General features: G+C 36.2%; 1 protein-coding gene and 1 long non-coding RNA gene across 3 annotated transcripts; one reads left to right on the plus strand and one right to left on the minus strand.

The window, feature by feature from the left end:
- Positions 1–733: 733 nt before the first annotated feature.
- Positions 734–1,332, minus strand: LOC132185763 (uncharacterized). Its single transcript, XR_009440637.1, has 2 exons — positions 1,151–1,332; positions 734–1,057 (listed from the first exon to the last, which is right to left on the minus strand). It is a non-coding gene; the product is annotated as an uncharacterized LOC132185763 (long non-coding RNA).
- Positions 1,333–3,099: 1,767 nt separating this feature from the next.
- LOC132185893 (E3 ubiquitin-protein ligase RGLG4) lies at positions 3,100–17,612 on the plus strand. 2 transcript variants are annotated; one of them, XM_059599701.1, is made up of 12 exons: positions 3,100–3,258; positions 3,341–3,533; positions 12,177–12,261; positions 12,797–12,937; positions 13,021–13,134; positions 13,287–13,384; positions 13,480–13,559; positions 15,992–16,097; positions 16,199–16,323; positions 16,664–16,838; positions 17,050–17,106; positions 17,184–17,612. In XM_059599701.1, the coding sequence occupies exons 1-12, from the start codon at positions 3,233–3,235 to the stop codon at positions 17,268–17,270; spliced, it is 1,287 nt and encodes a 428-aa protein (XP_059455684.1). In that variant the 5' UTR covers positions 3,100–3,232; the 3' UTR covers positions 17,271–17,612. The 2 variants fall into 2 exon arrangements, with proteins under 2 accessions (XP_059455684.1, XP_059455685.1); XM_059599702.1 differs by having other exon boundaries at positions 3,100–3,533.
- The last annotated feature ends 69 nt before the right edge of the window (positions 17,613–17,681 follow it).

Raw genomic sequence — 17,681 nt, forward strand, 5'->3', positions numbered from 1 at the left:
AGGAAAAAAGAAAACTAAGAACTAATTTTCACTAGTACATTTTTGCAAGTATATGATAATCATATAACCATGTACGAACTAATATTACTCTTTATCTATTGGACTTCAGTCTTCATGCATCATGTTAGTTGACCCGATTAGCATCCTTTCCATTTCAAATGAAATAGAGAATAACAATTTTATGATCAAGATTTAAAGTTGGTGTATCTAACGGTATATATAAATCAATGTCAACACGTCTTTTAAAAAAGTTAAATAATGCGAAATCATGTATACCATTAGATGCACTAATTTTAAATTTTGGTAATAAGATAAATACAATTAATTTTAATAGAAAACTTCATAAAACCCCCTGAACTTTTATTCGTTTTTACATTATCCCAAAAATTTAAAAATTCTCAATTAATGCAATTTTTTTCAATTACCCTATTCCGTTAGCATTTTTCGTTAAATCTTGTCAAAATTTTTAAAATACCATTGTTTTTTTTTTTTTAATTAAAAAAAATAAACACATGAATTGTTATAATAACTAATTGCTAATTCGATTTTTATATCAAATGATGACAGTGAGAGAAACCTTTTTCATAGTCTAGGGCCGTGCGCTACAATGGACAAACTGGGAAGAAACAGGCCCAAGAAGACACTACATGTAATTTGGGCCCAATTTGATCCGGCAATGCAACTTCCTCTCGTTATTAAGATTCAAGATTCCTTTCTGCAAAAAAAAAAAAAAAAGATTCCAGATTCCTCCGCGATAACAGATAGAACATGAATGAAATCCAAACCGTTCATTGTAAATCAATGGTCCGAGATTTGCTAATCAATGTAAAAAGCATCTCTCTTTTCCTCTGTCAGCCATCGCAACCCAAAGTATATCTCTTTCTTTCGCTTTAATGGATCCGCCGGAGGATAATAAACCACCGTTGGCTCATAGACGTGCAGGACTTCGTCTTCTTTGCTGAAGAGAAAATAAATTTTGCCGAATAACGAATCTCATTCAACCCAAAAGCTCCATTTCTGGAAGATTTTTTTTTTTTTTTCTTCAGTATCTATTTTTCTACAAAAAGATTGAAGAACAATTCTCAATTATTTGTAAGCGAAACAAATAATTTCAAAGATAAGACTTAGAAAAAGGAGATGTACAAAAAACCTTCTGCGCACGGTTATTAACTACAGGAAAAACCAGCCTCCTCGGATCCAGACCGACTCCACCATAAACTCCACCACCTCCACGGAGCCGGCGCCGTCGCCGGCGGGGCGATGAGGAAGAGAGAGACTTTTGGGAGCGGTGATGGTAGGTGGCTGCCAGATTTGGGAGCGGATACTTTTTTTTTTTTTTTTTTTCTATTTTTTTTAAAGTATGACGTGGCAGATAAGGGAGCGTTTATTTAAAAGAAACGGCCCGGATTTCTTGCACTTGACGACATGGGCAGATTGGGACCGTTTATATTACGACAAATTTCATTAACTCTTTGAATTGTCATTCTGCCTCATTTAAGTTCAATTTTTTTTTAAAAAAAATTTTTATTTTTTATTTTAGTATATTTATCTTTTAATTATTTGCAATCTCAGAATCAATTAACTTTTTTTTTAAAACACACTTATTTGTTTTAGGAAAAAAAAAAAAAAACACAAATATTAAGACATTAGTATTTTGGAAATTTCATGGTATCTGTAAAAAAATACGAATACTTCAATTTTTGTAAAATAATATATATATATATATATATATATATATTATTTTACAAAATTGAAGTATTCGTATTTTTGTTGTGTTATATATATATATATATATATATATATATATTTTCACATTGAAAAAACTTAAAATTTTGATGCACCAAATTAACAGCTTTTAAATTTTAGCGAGAACGTTACAAAAGGGAGGAGTGACAAATCAGGAATAGAAAATCCTTTCTGATTTAATTTGTATTTTTTAAAAAGGTAAAATTGTCATTTTATTATTATTATTTTTTTTAATTTTACTATTCTAAAATAAACTAATTTAATGAGGGGTCGTGATACACAGCACGCGGCGTGCAGTGCAAATTTTTTTTTTATTAATTATATAATAAAAAAAAAATTTCAGACCCAAATGAGAGGATAACAATTAAGAGTTAAAAGTGGAGTTTTTTTCTATTAAAAAAGGTTGGAGGGCACACCAACTGTGACTAGTTAGGTGTAACATAGTAATACCAATCTATAAAAGACTGTTTAAAAAGGATGTAAATGGCAAAATTGCATACATATATATTTAAGATTAGTCAAGCCATAGAGCAATGATAGGACTCAATGAAATAATATAAATAAGTACAGGACTCAATAAAATAATATAAATAAGTACAGAATTCTCATATTCCACTCCAACCCATGCCCTTGCATTATCCGACCAAATTGGAATGGCCGGCTTTTATAATTATATTATAGAGAATAACTTATATAGGGAGGTTGTACAAAAGTCACATTTTGTGCCACTAATAAGAAGTTGATATATCAACTAATTTTATTAGACTTATATTTCAAACAAAAACTCAACTACACCAAATTATACTCTAAAAAAATAAAAAAATTAATTTGTTTTTATTTTTTTATTTTTTTTAAAAAAGATTTGAAGGGGTGGCCCTCCCCCACATTGGGTGGCCGGCCGCCGCCCCCAGCCATGGGGATGGCAGCCTTGACTATGGCGCAGGGTGGCTACGTGGAAACCACCGGTAGCCACCGCCCAAATCCCGGTTTGGGGTGGTTTGGCCGCGTACCAGCGACCATGGGGTGTCACGTCTCCCGCGTAGCTATCGGGATGGTGGAAGCGAGCCGCCCCGGACCGCTGGGGGGTGGCAATTCCCATAGCTGAGGAAGGGCACAACCACCCCTTCAAATCTGTTTTTTTTTTTTTAAATAAAAAAATTAATTTTTTATTTTTTTTAGAGTATAATCTAGTGTGGTTGAGTTTTTGTTAGGAGTATAAGTCTAACAAAATTAACTGATATGTCAAGTCCTTATTGGTGGCACAAAATGTGACTTTTGTACCACTTTCCTATATAATAAGTTTTTTTTTTTTTTTTTTTAAGTCCTATATAATAAGTTATTCTCCTTATAATATTATTGTAGAGTGAAAGGAACATAAATGTTCTCTTTCGGCAGATCGAAGGATCGATTCCTCCCCCATCATCAAAGCAAAGGCACAAAACGGAACAAAGCGACTTATATTCTCTCTAATTTCTGAATCATTTTCATGTTCAATAATCTCTTATTTGAGAGGTACTCTTTTTTTCATTTGTCTCTTTCATTCGGGTTGTTGTTGTTATTGTTGTCGTCGTCCTGAAGAAGATGAAATGGGCAGCATATTCTCATCTCGTCGTAAGGGTACCAGAGGTATTGATGACGGCCCCAGCAGGGGAGCAGGAACAGCGTCGCATTCATCCATCTCCAGCCAAGCATCGATGAGTAGTCGTGGAAAGAAATCCATAGACAGGAAGGCTTCTGTGAAGCAGAAGTATGGTTTCATCCCCGATACCTTCTCTTCCCTCGAAGAGGTTTGCTTCCCTTCCCTTCTTTTTCGTCTTCTTCTTCTTCTTTCGAGTTTATTAGGGATTTTAGAGATTTTACCAGTTGATTTTTATTTTCTTTCGCCCCAAAATAATAAAACATTATTTACTTGGTCTTTATCTGCTATTAAGGGTCGTGTGAAGTGATTGGTAAAATTACGATTTGGAATTTCAAAATGAAAATATATTATCATAATATTTTTTTTCTATTTAATTTAAAATTTCCTAATTCACTTTAAGTTTCATTGGGTCATGTTGTTTGAATTATTGATGTTAAACGGTTCTGATTTAATCGTATGTTGCTTCTACTTTTTCAACGGGAAGAAAATGTGGTCCCTGATATTCGAGTTAGAGGTGAAGTAAAACAGCACGTGGTGTGCATAGCACGCCCGTGCAATTTTTTATTTTTTTTTGTTTTACATGCCGTGTGCTTTGTATCACGGTCTTCGTGCAATTTTTTTTATTTTTTTTGTTTTACATACCGTGTGCTTTGTATCATGGTCTTCGAGTTAGACATGTGATACATAGTTTGAGATTGTATTTTTTAAATAAGCAAAAAATTTGCATTATAAATTAAAATGCATAATTTTAAAAATTAAATTGTAATTTTAAAAGATTTTATCAAACACTTAAATTGTTTTTTAAAATTATTATTTTTAAATTAAATTTTTTGAAATTATAATTTTAAACACACCCTTAATGTAGTTTTTTAATATATTTATGGGGAGCGGTAGTAAGTTGTACCCGTACACCTAGTCAGAGAAAAAGTGGGGCAATCATATCCATTAAAAATGGTCGTTGGTTAGAATTTCAAATTTGTGGGGGAGGGGGCCCAAGCTAAGTATTGACTTGGAAGAATTGCACCTAAAGAAAGACTTGAAGCTATGAGTGGATGAGCTAAAAGTGGTCCACTTCTTATTTTGCCGTGGTTGTTGTGGAATGGATCGAGCAGTACAATTTTTTTACTCGGAAAAAATAATAAAATCTTTTCATTTTTCTTTTAAGATATTTTCGGTGCAAATCAAATAGTAAAAAAGCTGTTTATATATATATTTTTTTGAATTTATAAAGCTAATTTTGTTTTATTGAAAATTTGTAGGGCTATTTTTTTTGTTTTTTTGTTTAATCTTTTTGTTAGTATTAAGAGGACGTTGACATTTTTTTTTGGTAGTTTAGAAAGACATTGACCCAATTGATAGTTTAGAGAAACATTAACAATAAGTAATAGTTTGCGAAAATTTTAACAAATAGAGGTAGGTAGTTAGTTTTTCTGAATATATTTTTAGTTAAAAATAACAAAAATAAAATAAAAAAAGAAAAAAATCCATAGGATAAATGAATACCTTCTTCTTGAATAATTGTTACTCTTGGACCTTTGGTTTGGCATAAGAGTTTAAATTTACTAATCGTATTTTTCAAGTCACAAGCTATGTACTGTTCCATGAGATATTATTGTTAATAACTTGTTTATATTAAATCTGCAAGTGGATTCATGTGCTTTTGCTTTCACTAGTCCATATTAGAAAAGCATATTATAAAGTTTTTATAGTACACCAATAATTCATGAGACCATTTAATTATTTGTTAATTGGGATAACACAGTACTGCTCACATGAGTTCCACTTCTTTGAGCAACTCAAAAATACATTAAAGCTGTAAAGTATACTACAAGGAACACGCTTGTGACGTGTCACACGTGGTATGCTTTAATTATGTTATTTTTTTTTTTTAATTTCAAAAAGATTGTTAGGTAATGACGTCAACGCGGTATTCTATGATTCCATCAAGATCCACAGAATATTCAATCCGATTAGGAAGAGGTCTTTATTCCTGCCAACTTTAGATTAATGGCATTGCGTGTACCCCCATCCACTGGGCCTGCCACTGACTGACAGGTAAACCTACTTGTCATGATGAACATCACATCCACCGAAAAGATTGAAAAAGAAAAAAACGAAAAAAAGGAAAAAAGGGGTTGAGTGGGGAAGAATAGGGTAAGATGGTGAAACATGTGAACCCCATCTGTCAACCTGTGTTGGGTCAGTTTCTGATTTTAAGTTCCTATGGATATAATTATTGCAGTCAAGTCAAGTTTCTCAATTTATTTCTATATTCTTATCAAGGAAAATATTTGTGGAAATTTAGTGATGTAGCACAAAATTTTATTACTTTGTGATTTAGTGTAGGTGTAGTGAGTCGCAAAACCAAACAACATACAATTCGCAACTTTCCAAAACTAAGAATTATGTTAGAGCAGTTTTTGGTATGGCCTGACTGGCGATGAGCTATCTGCAAAATACTAAGAGCGTCAAAAGATTTCAGCCTTGGCTGAAGACACTCCGATACTTAAGTTAGCATGTTTGTATGAAGTGAGAATAGAGTAATCAGCTTGGATTTTTGGAAAACGGATCGACCCCTTTACATGATGTGTTGAGTCCCTTTTATCGGGTTTTCTATAACCGCTTTACTATTGATGCTCCTCGTTTATGTGGTAGTTAAGAGATAATAGTTGGTAGTTAAGAGATAATAGTGTTCCACGTTCACATAGTGGTTGACACATTTATATAGTGTTTGAGAGATAATCTCTTCAAATATCTAGAGCAGCTGAGTTGTTGTAGAACTCTATGTGGCTGTAGTTTATTTGGATGAGATTGCTTGAGTGAGACCCACAAAGGATTTTATCTCCAACAGTTACCCCCTAGTTCTATAACTGACTTGTCTAGCTAATCGAGCATTGAAAATCTTCGGTGTACTTGTGATCGGAATTACCTTTGTCCTTAATACAAAGGCTGAAGTTTTAGCCGTCATGTGTTTGTTGGGACCACAGTTGTTGGGGTGCCTATTATGTGGCATAGGTTTTACCTTCGAGCTTGTGGCTCAGGTTCTGTCAAGTTGTTGTTGGAGAACTTTGTCGAATCTTTATTTCTTGCTAGGTTAGGCCAAGGCAAGGTCTTCATGTAGGTGCGCGAGACAAGGCTACGTCTTTTGTGTCCCAGGTCTGGCATAACACCTGAGAGCTAAAACTGTACACTCGATAATAAGGAGCAAAGAGCTTTCTTAGCAATTTAAAGCCTAGTATAGAGTAACTTCATAATTCGTCCAAAAATCCTCAATATCACAAATTGAATCTTGTAAGACATGATTGACTAGATAACTCCAAAATTTGATTAATAGTCATTGATAACAAAAATTGGAGCCTAAAGTTGTACGGTGTGTATCGGAGCTTAATTATCCTCGATAAAAAATATCATGATCAAATTCCTCAATGATAAAAATTAACACCTACTAGTATTCTCCAAATAAACATACTCCAATGGTAGATATTCAACCTTTTTCTCAAGGAAGATCATATTTCGACTCATCCTGAAAACGAATCAATTATCCCGCTCTTACTCAAGGAAGAGGCAATTGTGGGGTTTCATGCTAGTTGTGGATATTCTTGTTTTAAAGGATACACTGGTGCGACATTGAATTTGGCGTGCTGAGGCTTGTAACATTCCAACCAGCATTTTGCCATGATGTCTAAGGAGAGTCTTATATGTCTAGGTGCTTCTTGTAGAGACTCAAAATAGACAAGAGATATATGTAGCAGCTTTGCTGCTGGTCATACCTGGATCTTATTCCAAGTTAGTTAATTCAGTAATAAGCAAATAATGTTTTTGATCACTAAATACGAAAAATATTTATGTACTGAATTTATAACTGGAAGGGGTGTACCAGAACTGCATGTCGGGGACAAGGGCTTGGAAGCTCTCATGCCAAGTCAAGTCTTTTGTGTCTTGATGGGAGAACTGGAGTTGAAAGTCCTTTTGTCTCAAAGGGGACTCTCGAGAAAGGATTCGTAAACTCTGCATGTCCCCAGAGATTGTGTTGCTCTTGGAAAAGGGTTCGTAAACTCTACATTTCCAAGAGACTCTTGGGAAAGGGTTCTTGAACTCTACATTCCCAAGAGATTTTGTTGCTCTTGGAAAAGGGTTCGTAAACTCTACATATCCAAGAGGCTCTCGGGAAAGGGTTCTTAAATTGATGGGGATAAAATTCACTGTGGATCCCACTCATCCAGATAAGCTACTGCCACAAAGTTTTACAACAAGTCAGCTGCTCTAAATATTTCAAGAGATTATCTCTCAAACATTACATAAATATATCAACCATTACATGAACGCGGAACACCATTATCTCTCAACTACCACATAAACGTGGAGCATCAATAGCAAAGCGGTTATAGAAACTCGATAAAAGGGACTCAACGCATCAGGTAAAGGGGTCGATCCGTCTCCCTAAAATCCAAGCTGATTACTCTATTCTCACTCAAGACAAACATACTGTCTTTGGCTAAGACCAGGAATCCTTTGACGCTCTTACTATTTTGCATGTAGCCCATCGTCAGTCAGGCCGTAACAAATTAAATCAAGGAATTGAATAAAGATAGAAGGAAACTTAACATTTGAGTATTTCTTAATAAAAAATGAGAGAAAACAAACATAAACTGCGACTAGGGCCATCCTTATTAGGTTTATATAGAAAACACAATCACTACTCTACTGAAACACATAATTAACACACCTAGTTGCGATCTCGATTAGATGAGACTACTAACTCGTATGGACGAGAATCGTTATAAAACTTTTACGAATAATCTCGGTTGGACAAGCTTCGACTGGCCTTCTAACCGAACGTCTCAAACTTACTATTTGATCGGACAAAGAGCGACTGTGGCACCGATTGAATGCCTCAGCTCATTCACTTGGTCTCAATTTTGAACATGTCATTTGAACGTTGACCGAACGCCACTCTGGCCGAGACTACCTAGAGTCACATTTGAAGCTCACCCAGAAGACTCATTCACCTAGAATTCACATCGTCTTCAATTGAACCTCCTGTGTACAGAACAAGATGCTTGACATTGACATGTCTAACATTTTGATGTGGCTTGGAAGCTTCAACCAATATGCATTAGGATTAATCTTCTCAATGATCTCCAATGGTCCAATCTTATGTGCAACAAGCTTGCTATACTCTTCCACGGGAAACCTATCCTTCATCAAAACAACTCATACAAAATCTCCTTTGTCAAATTCCACAGCATGCCTCTTCCTATCAACACTTACTTTGTATTTAGCTTGAGAGTCTTGTAAAAATTCTGAACTGTAGCTTTATGAACTTCTTGAATTTGAGCAATAAGAAGTTTAGCCTTATCATTCACCTGCTTTAAATCAGGAATAAGTGCTAAATTCAACAGTGCACAAGGATTAGTTTTGTAGACAATAAAGAACAGACTAAAACCGGTACTTCGATTGGTAGACCTATTATTATAGGCTGTTAGAAGTGTTAGGGTTTTGAGGGTAGTTTAGTCTCTATGGTATTTCCTCTAATCCTATATAATAGGATGCTTGTATTAAATTTAATAAGCCGAATAATAAAATAGCCTCCACCTTTTGTGTCTAAACCGTTCATACAAACTTTAACATGGTATCAGACCCTTAGGGTTTGAATCCTCTGTAGTAGTGTTTTTCCGCTATATTTGTATTGTTTTGTTGAGTTTTTTTTTTGGTTGGCAGCACCGCCCATGTGGGCTTAATGCCCACACGGGCAGTACCTTTGTAGAGCTCTCTAGAGCACTTTTTTTTGGTTTTGTTTATGGTGACCGAAACTCTTCCGGTGAGAAAAAAAAAAATGTATTAAGTTTATTTTTGGTGTTCTGTGATGTTGGCCGGCTTGTTTTGTGGTTGCCAGCGTTGTCTGTAGTGGTTGGTGTAGGGTGGCCGGCGTGGTGCAGCGGCCATCAAAAAAATAAAGGAAAGAAAAACCAGCACTGTAGTTGCTGCTGGGGTGCGAGTTCTTATTGCTGGGTATGATGGCCGGCATGTTTTGTAGTGGCCGGAGTTTTTTGTCTTCTCCGGGGAGCTCCGGTGAAGGTCCGGAGTGCTTCTAGTGACTGTTTCTGTTATGTTTTCAGTGTTTTTCTTTTGTTTTTAGGTACTGCCGGCCTGTTCTGTGTGTTTCCGGCCAGTTTTGAAGCTCCAACGAAGTTCCAGCATGCTTCCGGCGAAACTCTAGCAAGCCTCCGGCGAAGTTTTTTTTATTTTTTATTTTTCCAGTATTCGTTTTCCGGCAAAACTTGTTGGTTAATCATATGAAATATAATTGTTGTTAGTTGTTGGTTGTTGTTGCTGATCGATGTATCCGACCGGGTTTGGTGTTTTGCAACGAGAACCGATCCATTGTTGTGATTGATGTATCCAACCAGCCTTGGTGTTTTGCTGTGAGAACCGATCCCAAGTTGTTATTGATTGATGTATCCGACCGGCTTTGGATTCTCCAGCGAGAACCAATCTAATGTTGTGATCGATGTATCTGATCGGCCTTGGTGTTTTGCGGCGAGATCCGATCAAATCATGATTGTTAAAGTTTCCGACGTGTTTTCGACCGGCGTTGAAGTTTTATTTACTTATCTTATTTGTATTGTGTACTGTAAGCTGTTCCAGCTTGAGGGGGAGTGTTAGAGTATGTTTTTCTAGTTGTTTTTTCATTTGCTTGTTTTTTCTAAGCTGGATTCATATGATGTATATGCTCTAGCTTAAGGGGGAGTGTTAGAAGAGATATTAGGGTTTGAGTCATTAGGGTTTCAAGGGTAGTTTGGTCTTTGTGTCAGTAGGGTTTAGCCTATATATTTGGTTGTTTGTATTAAGTTTAATAAGCCAAGTAATATAATAGCCTCCACCTTTTATGTCTAAACCATTAATATATTAAGGTTTTAGTCATTAGGGTTTCAAGGATAGTTTGGTCTTTGTGTCAGTAGGGTTTAGCCTATATATTTGATTGTTTGTAGGTCGAAAAAGTTGAATGAACAAGAGGCACTAGCCTTCATTCTCTCTTCTTCCTCTCAAACTCCCCCTCCTACAAATATTAACATGGTATCAGAGCTTATTCCGATTCTTGGGTAATCTATCGTTGGGTTTTTTCTCTTGTTGGCTGTAGCATTGCGGGCGCAGTTCCTTCGTTGAGCAGTTTTGTTTTGTTTTATGGTGACCGGAACACTTCCGGTGGGAAAAGAAAAAAATGATTTTGTTTGTTTTTGGTGTTCTGTGATGGTGGTCGAAATGTTCTGTGGTGGTTGGCCGGCATAGTCTGTGGTGGCCGGCGGAGTTGCAGTGGCCATCGAAAAAAAAGAAAAAAAGAAAAAATCCAGCGGTTTGATTTTGTGTTGTTGAAAAGTTACTATGTGGTCATCTATTGATTCTGTAGCCACTGTTTTTGGAGTGGCTGGAGTTTTCTGTCTTCTAGGGCAAGTTCAGGCGAGCTTCGGCGATACATAGGCGGGTCTCTGGCTTTCTTTTTTATTTTATTTTATTTATTATTTTTTTTATGGCAAAACTCATCAAATCTTGGTTGTTGGTTGTTAGTGATCGATGTATCCGACTAGCCTTGGTGTTTCATGGCGCGAACCGATCACCTCTTGTTAGTGATTGTTGTATCCAATCAAATCTTGGTTGTTGCAGTTTTGGACGAGTTTTCGACAGGCATTGAAGTTTTATTAAATTATCTTGTTATTTGTATAAGTCCTTGTATTCTGTGCTCCAAGCTGTTCAAGCTTGAGGGGGTGTTAGAGTATATTTTTCTAATTGTTTTTCGTTTGCTTTTATCTTCCAAGCTGGATGTATGTGCTCCAGCTTGAGGGGGAGTGTCAGAAGTGTTAGGGTTTTGAGGGTAGTTTAGTCTTTATGGTATTTCCTCTAATCCTATATAATAGGATGCTTGTATTAGGTTAAAATAAGTTGAATAATATAATAGCCTCTGTCTTTTGTGTTTAAACCGTTCATACAAATCTTAACATAGGCAAACTTAGTCTGAAATAGCTTATGATACCCTGATTTTAGATGATCACCCACTAAGCTCTTAAGCAAATCTCTCAAAGATTGATTTACCACCTCCATTTGTCCATTAGTTCCATTAGTTTAAGGATGATAGACACTACTAAAATCAAGCTTGGTGTTAGAAAACCTCCATAAGCACCTCCAAAAGTGGCTAAGGAACCAAGTGTCCCAATTAGAAACTATAAAAAATGGCAATCAATGAAGTCGGTAAACCTCTTGAAAATATAATTGAGTCACATTGACAGCATCAAAAGTCTTCTTGCAAGCAATAAAGTGAGCCATCTTAGAAAACCGATCAACCACAATCATAACCTCGTTGTGACTCTGTTAACCCCAACACGTCCATGTTCATGTTAGTTTGTGGTTGATCAGGAATTGGAAGTGACATGTACAAACTGACATTATCAATTGAACCTTTTGACACTGGTGTGGAGTTCTTGCTTTTTGTTGATTCTAATGTAATACCAAGTATCAGCAGTCATAGGTGACAAATATTGTTACTCCCCAATTTTGCAACAGAGCTATGCCTTATAGCTGAATGCTAAATTTTAGTAATCATTGATGACAATTTGCGTATCTCCCATTTAGTAAAATTGTTGCGTTATGGATTTTTTAGAAAATGAACACATTGGAAATTATTGGCAATGTGCATGTTGCAGAATAACATTGCTAAATCATTTGCTGCTTTGTATACATAGAAGTTTACATGAAGTTTAACTTTTGAAGTTCTGAATTTGGCTCTCTTCTTTAACAGGTTACAGCAGCATTGAGAAAGGAAGGTCTAGAATTATGCAATCTCATTGTTGGAATTGATTTCACTAAAAGCAATGAATGGACAGGTTTGTGGAACTAGAGAAAACAAATTCTTCCTTTTAATATGTGCTACAGTTCACTCGTTATTATATGAGTTAATGGAGCAGAATTGAGATCTGGTGGTTAGTATTTGCTCTTACAAAACCTTCGGGTGTAATGTAGCTGAAATGTAAAGTAATAACTATGTTCCTTAATTATCATTTTCTTTAATAGTTTTTATTAACTTTAAGGGTCATACAAAATTAGACTTGGCATTTTGATATTGGAGTAGAAGGCATTATATCAAAAGTCATTACATTGTCGACAGGCCCTCTGTAACATATAATTTGCGGTTTTCCTCCTCCCTATACTTTGTTAACATGCACTTTGAGTGATAATGCCAATTTCCATGGCCTCTCCAGTCTGGCTATGATGCCACGATCTCATTGTCAAGCACCTAAATTGACTCGAAGTGTTTATTGGTTTGTACATAATGTAGACCTTGGTATCATATGATTTTCAAAGCTTTTTGTCTTTAATTTGCATATCTTGGTTGCCAATGCATCAATTTTATTATTGAAGGCAAAGTCTCATTCAATAACCGGAGCCTGCATGCCATTGGAGATTCACCTAATCCATATGAGAAGGCCATCTCTATCATTGGAAAGACTTTAGCCCCTCTCGATGAAGACAACTTAATTCCTTGTTTTGGTTTTGGTGATGGTATGTATACTCCCCTAAAGTTGAACATCTGGTCAATTTTCTGATTTTCTAGCGTGATCACTGGATTTGTTTTTCTGCTATAGCGACCACTCATGATCAAGAAGTCTTTAGCTTTCACAGTGATCATTTGCCGTGCCATGGTTTTGAAGAAGTTTTGTCCTGCTATAGAAAAATAGTTCCAAACTTGCGACTCTCAGGTTGGTTTCATCTTCCTTTATTCAAATGCTTTTCACCAATTTTGTTACCAGGCCCGTGGATTTTTTCTGCTCAGACATCAGCTAATCCTGTCTATAATGGTTTGCTTCTCTGAAGAAACATGGCTTCATTAATGTGGGTAATTTTGTTAAAGGGCCAACTTCTTATGCTCCGGTGATTGAGGCTGCAGTCGACATTGTTGAGAAAAGTGGCGGCCAGTACCATGTACTGATTATCATTGCTGATGGCCAGGTTGAATCAGAGTCTTCCCCCCTCACTTTCAAAAACTGACACATTGTTGCATGCACACACCCGTCTTATTTGGAGTTATTTCTTTTATTGCAAAGGTTACAAGAAGTGTAAATACAAGTGATATGGAACTCAGTCCACAAGAAGAGCAAACGATCAAATCAATTGGCAATGCAAGGTAGATCCTTACAGATCAGTGGAACTATATTTTCTTATTGTGGACTTCCATCGACTCTTTTTGCTCCTTTTTCTTGTAGTTTATCTTCAATTCTATAAAATGACATCAGTACGCCCGCCTTGGTCAGAGCTATTTTCATATCATTTTTAACATGTTAATTCTTTGAAATGCTAGAATTTGTATTCTTCTGTCCAACAATAGAACAAAGTTGGTCAATAAGTTAAAACAAATATTTCTTGAAGATGAGTTCGAAGCAATAATCTTATATTAATTCTTGGATTTGATATGTTGAAATGGCACTCATAGATTAGAATGAGTTAGAGGCCAGTTATGGTTATGTTGTGGATATCCAGTGAAGGATCAATGGAGCGGTTGATTGGATCGTAATATAGAATGTTTTTCTCAAAAAGAGGAACATAAAGATAAAAATTGAGACATGGTGGAAATCTTAGGCACACTACAAGCTTCGGTCCAATGGAACAATGTTTGAATAAGCAACTTTTTGAGCTCTTCCATTGACCTTTCTTGATTTTCAAAGCATCTTGCATTCCGCTCTCGCCAAATGATCCACATATGATGGGGACATCAAAAAGAGTGAGTTCTAAACTCCATAACACTCATGCCACTTCACAATGAAGGAAAAGATGGGTGATAGACTCACCACTTTGCTTGCACATGCAACACCATCCTACCACAATGATACCTCTTTTACGCAAGTTGTCCAAAGTCTTTTACGCAAGTTGTCCAAAGTCAGAATCTTTCCTAGAGTCACCGTCCACACAAAGAAACTGACTCGCAATGGAATTTTGACTTTCAATGAATCACTTATTTATCAAAAAAAGAATGTTTTTCTCAGTTGTACAATCTGTTCTGGTTACTATACAGGTTTTGTTGAAGCAGTATGATTTCTGAAGGAGGGTTGACAGCCACTGAGAATTTTCCTGAAAAGTTTTCTTTAGAATGGTGCTAATGTAATAAAAGTTACTGCAAAAGTTGCTTGGGCTTATGCTTTCGATCCCAAGGATGGTTGGCTAGGGCTGAGACGTGCTGACTTGAATTATGCTTCTGTCACAAGACATATTAGGACATAGTTTTCATACAGAAAGTCATTTGGGCTAGATGGGGTTCATCAAATTTTCTCAATCAGGATTTTTGGTCAATTAATGTTCTTACTGATTGTTTTTGGTTTACAAAGTTCTTCTGTTAAGACTGAAGGTGAAGCTCTGGTTTGGAATGTTGTGGGTGATGGCAAAGACATTATTTTAGTATGAACTTGCTATCCTCTCTGGAGCCTGTTATGTCGCCATTTGAGAATAAAATTCTCCACGATGCTGGTATAAGAAAAGGGGGACAAACTTGCCAGTATACTGACTACTAATCCAAGACCTGCTTCTGCTAAGGACTATGGTTCCTCCTATTTTTGTCCTCAATATTGATAGGGAGGATGAGCTGAATGCGTCTCTAATCAACATTCAACCGCAGTGAGCTACTTATAACTTGGGAAATTTTTTAATTTTTTTAAAACCTTTTACTTAAAAGTTCCCTCGTATTGAGTACTTTGGTTCCCCTAAGTCATTGCCAAACATGATTGATTTGCTGGTGGCACTGAAGAGTAGATTGAGTACACAGGACGAACTTATTACTTGAGATATTTTCCTGGGTTGTTGTTATTAAACTGGACAGAATGGAGTATGAGCTATTTATTCTTTCAGTTTATTTCAACTAATGGAGTCTGGAAATGGGCTGCTAAAAAATCTGGTGTAGATACATGTCAGTTGCAGGTTCAAGTAATGTTGTTAAATGGGCGGCTGCAACTATGAGACATAAATGTTTTGGCTACTGCAGTGAAGGAGGTTATTTTCTACAAAACATTTTCGTTTGTGGTGGGGGAGAAATAACAGTGTACTCTAATGTACTTGCTGAATCATTAAAAGAAAAATTTACACACTGATAGATCCCACCTTTAGAAGTGCTCATCAATCTGTTGAAAATTGGCTATCTGCTGCCTTAAAGACTGACGATTAAGGTATATTGCAGCAGTCTATTGTTTATTCTTTTGGTGCTAAGAAAATTTCGTTTCACTCGGAAGAAAGAGGAAAAGAAATTCTGCCTCGGACTATGAATTGTGGGCTATTTCTCATAGTGTATCAGATGAACAGAGTTTTCTGTTCATTCCCGAGATTAAAATTCAAAATTTTGGTGTGAATAACTTTCATCTCCCCTCCTTAATTTTCAGTAAATGTTGAAAAATAATTTATAAGCTTAACTGAGAAATAAGTAAATCTGTTGACACATTGACATGAATGTATCAATGATCAGACATTAAAAGAAACGATTGCTAAAGTAGTAGACATTGGCTGTTTTTTTTTGGGTAAGTTTAGGATCAGTGGTATTGAAACTAAACAATTTGACCTTTTAATATTAATATCTAGTTCATATCCACTATCTATTGTGCTTGTCGGAGTTGGTGATGGACCTTGGGACGACATGAAGAAGTTTGATGACAAGCTCCCTGCACGTGATTTCGATAACTTTCAGGTATCAAAGTTGTAGCACACACAAGTAACTTTAAAATACCATGTAAGGTGAATGTAATTTCACATGCATTGGGTTTTAATCAATATCTATTTTGTGTGTAGTTTGTTAACTTCACAGAAATAATGACCAAGTATACGGGACCAACAAAAGAAACAGCTTTTGCTCTAGCTGCCCTAATGGAGATGCCCTTGCAATACAAAGCAGTACTTGAACTTGGCATACTTGGGTAAACTTCCTTATCGTTATCATACTATAACTTGCAAGGTGTTGGTTGAAAAATTTATACGAAATTCCTCTGAAATTAGAACTTTGATGTGCACATTAGACTTATTGGGGCAGCCACTTATCAAAAAAGAGAGGGATATAGACTAGAACTGAATACTTCTGAGGGCTCCATCTCTGCTTTTGATATTGCCATGAGGAAAAATTATTGGAATGAACTCTGTTTCATGGTTCCATTTGTTCCAAACCCAGTTGATAGATGAATCATAAATGTCATGTAATTGAACTTGAACTAGTTTGTAAATGCTTTCTAATCCACATTTACTCTACTGCATGCTCAAAAGCCATGTGACAGGTAGAGCAAAGAAAATCATTCCGCGGGCTCCTCCAGTTCCTTACAGTCGTCCACAGCCAGCTTGGGAGCCAAGCATGGCTCGCGCACCAAGCAACCATCTGTCAACAATGGCTCACACACCAAGCAACCTTCCATCAAGTGTGGGAGATGAACGAAACCAGATGGTATGATTATAATATAGTGTGGTTTGTCATGTATGTGAGTGTGTCACTGTTTATTTATAACAAAACAGCCAGGGCATCCGGGGCTTCGCCTTAACTATATAGCTCTGTATAAATTGTGCAACACAATGTGATGTTAACTCGTCTAATCTAGTCTTGGTGGGTTTGATCAATTTAGGTCACCGACTGATTTTGTTGTTCAATTTGATTGTAGACCTGCCCCATTTGCCTAACTAATGCAAACGACTTGGCCTTCAACTGTGGACACTTGGTGAGCTGCAGTGATGGTAATATTTGCTTCTGTTATTGGTTTTGCATTCATTTTAAGTAACATTTGTGTCATTGCAGACCTGCAAAGAGTGTGGATCAAAAGTGTCCAACTGTCCCATTTGCCGCCAGCCGATCAGCAGCCGTCTCAGGCTGTTCACTGGGTGACACGTGATGTATCAGAATAATTGCATTCGACCGATCAGTAACAGTCATGTTGTTCTATATATAGAATGTTTCGAGTATATGCTCTCCTTTCTATCATGTGGATATACCAAAAAAGTTGTAAGGCCTTCTCCAGTGATTCTGCAGTTAAGTCAGCTAAAGGGTTACTTGTACGGGCTTGTAATGTTTCGATTTCAATGTGTGAATACACCCTTTTTTGTATTATTTCCACCAACTTATGTTGAAAGCTAACCTAACACTGATGTAGGGTTGCGAGCTACCTTGGATTTTATTGTATTTGATATTTTATTGTAAATTGTAATGAATTATGCTATCATTGTCCAATCTGGAATCTTACTCGACGGCAGACATTAAGTAACGGTTTGGTTTGTTGGGATTATCATGTTTGGATTC

This window comes from Corylus avellana, chromosome ca6 (genome assembly GCF_901000735.1).
Source record: "Corylus avellana chromosome ca6, CavTom2PMs-1.0".
In the NCBI taxonomy this organism is placed as follows: Eukaryota; Viridiplantae; Streptophyta; class Magnoliopsida; order Fagales; family Betulaceae; genus Corylus; species Corylus avellana.

Bases quoted from the DNA above. Each gene is read 5' to 3' on its own strand.
- LOC132185893 (XM_059599701.1), top strand. From the start codon at position 3,233: ATGTTCAATAATCTCTTATTTGAGAG. The intron at 13,385-13,479 runs GTTGAATCAGAG...TTTATTGCAAAG, and splicing joins TTATCATTGCTGATGGCCAG to GTTACAAGAAGTGTAAATAC. The intron at 17,107-17,183 runs GTGAGCTGCAGT...GTGTCATTGCAG, and splicing joins CCTTCAACTGTGGACACTTG to ACCTGCAAAGAGTGTGGATC.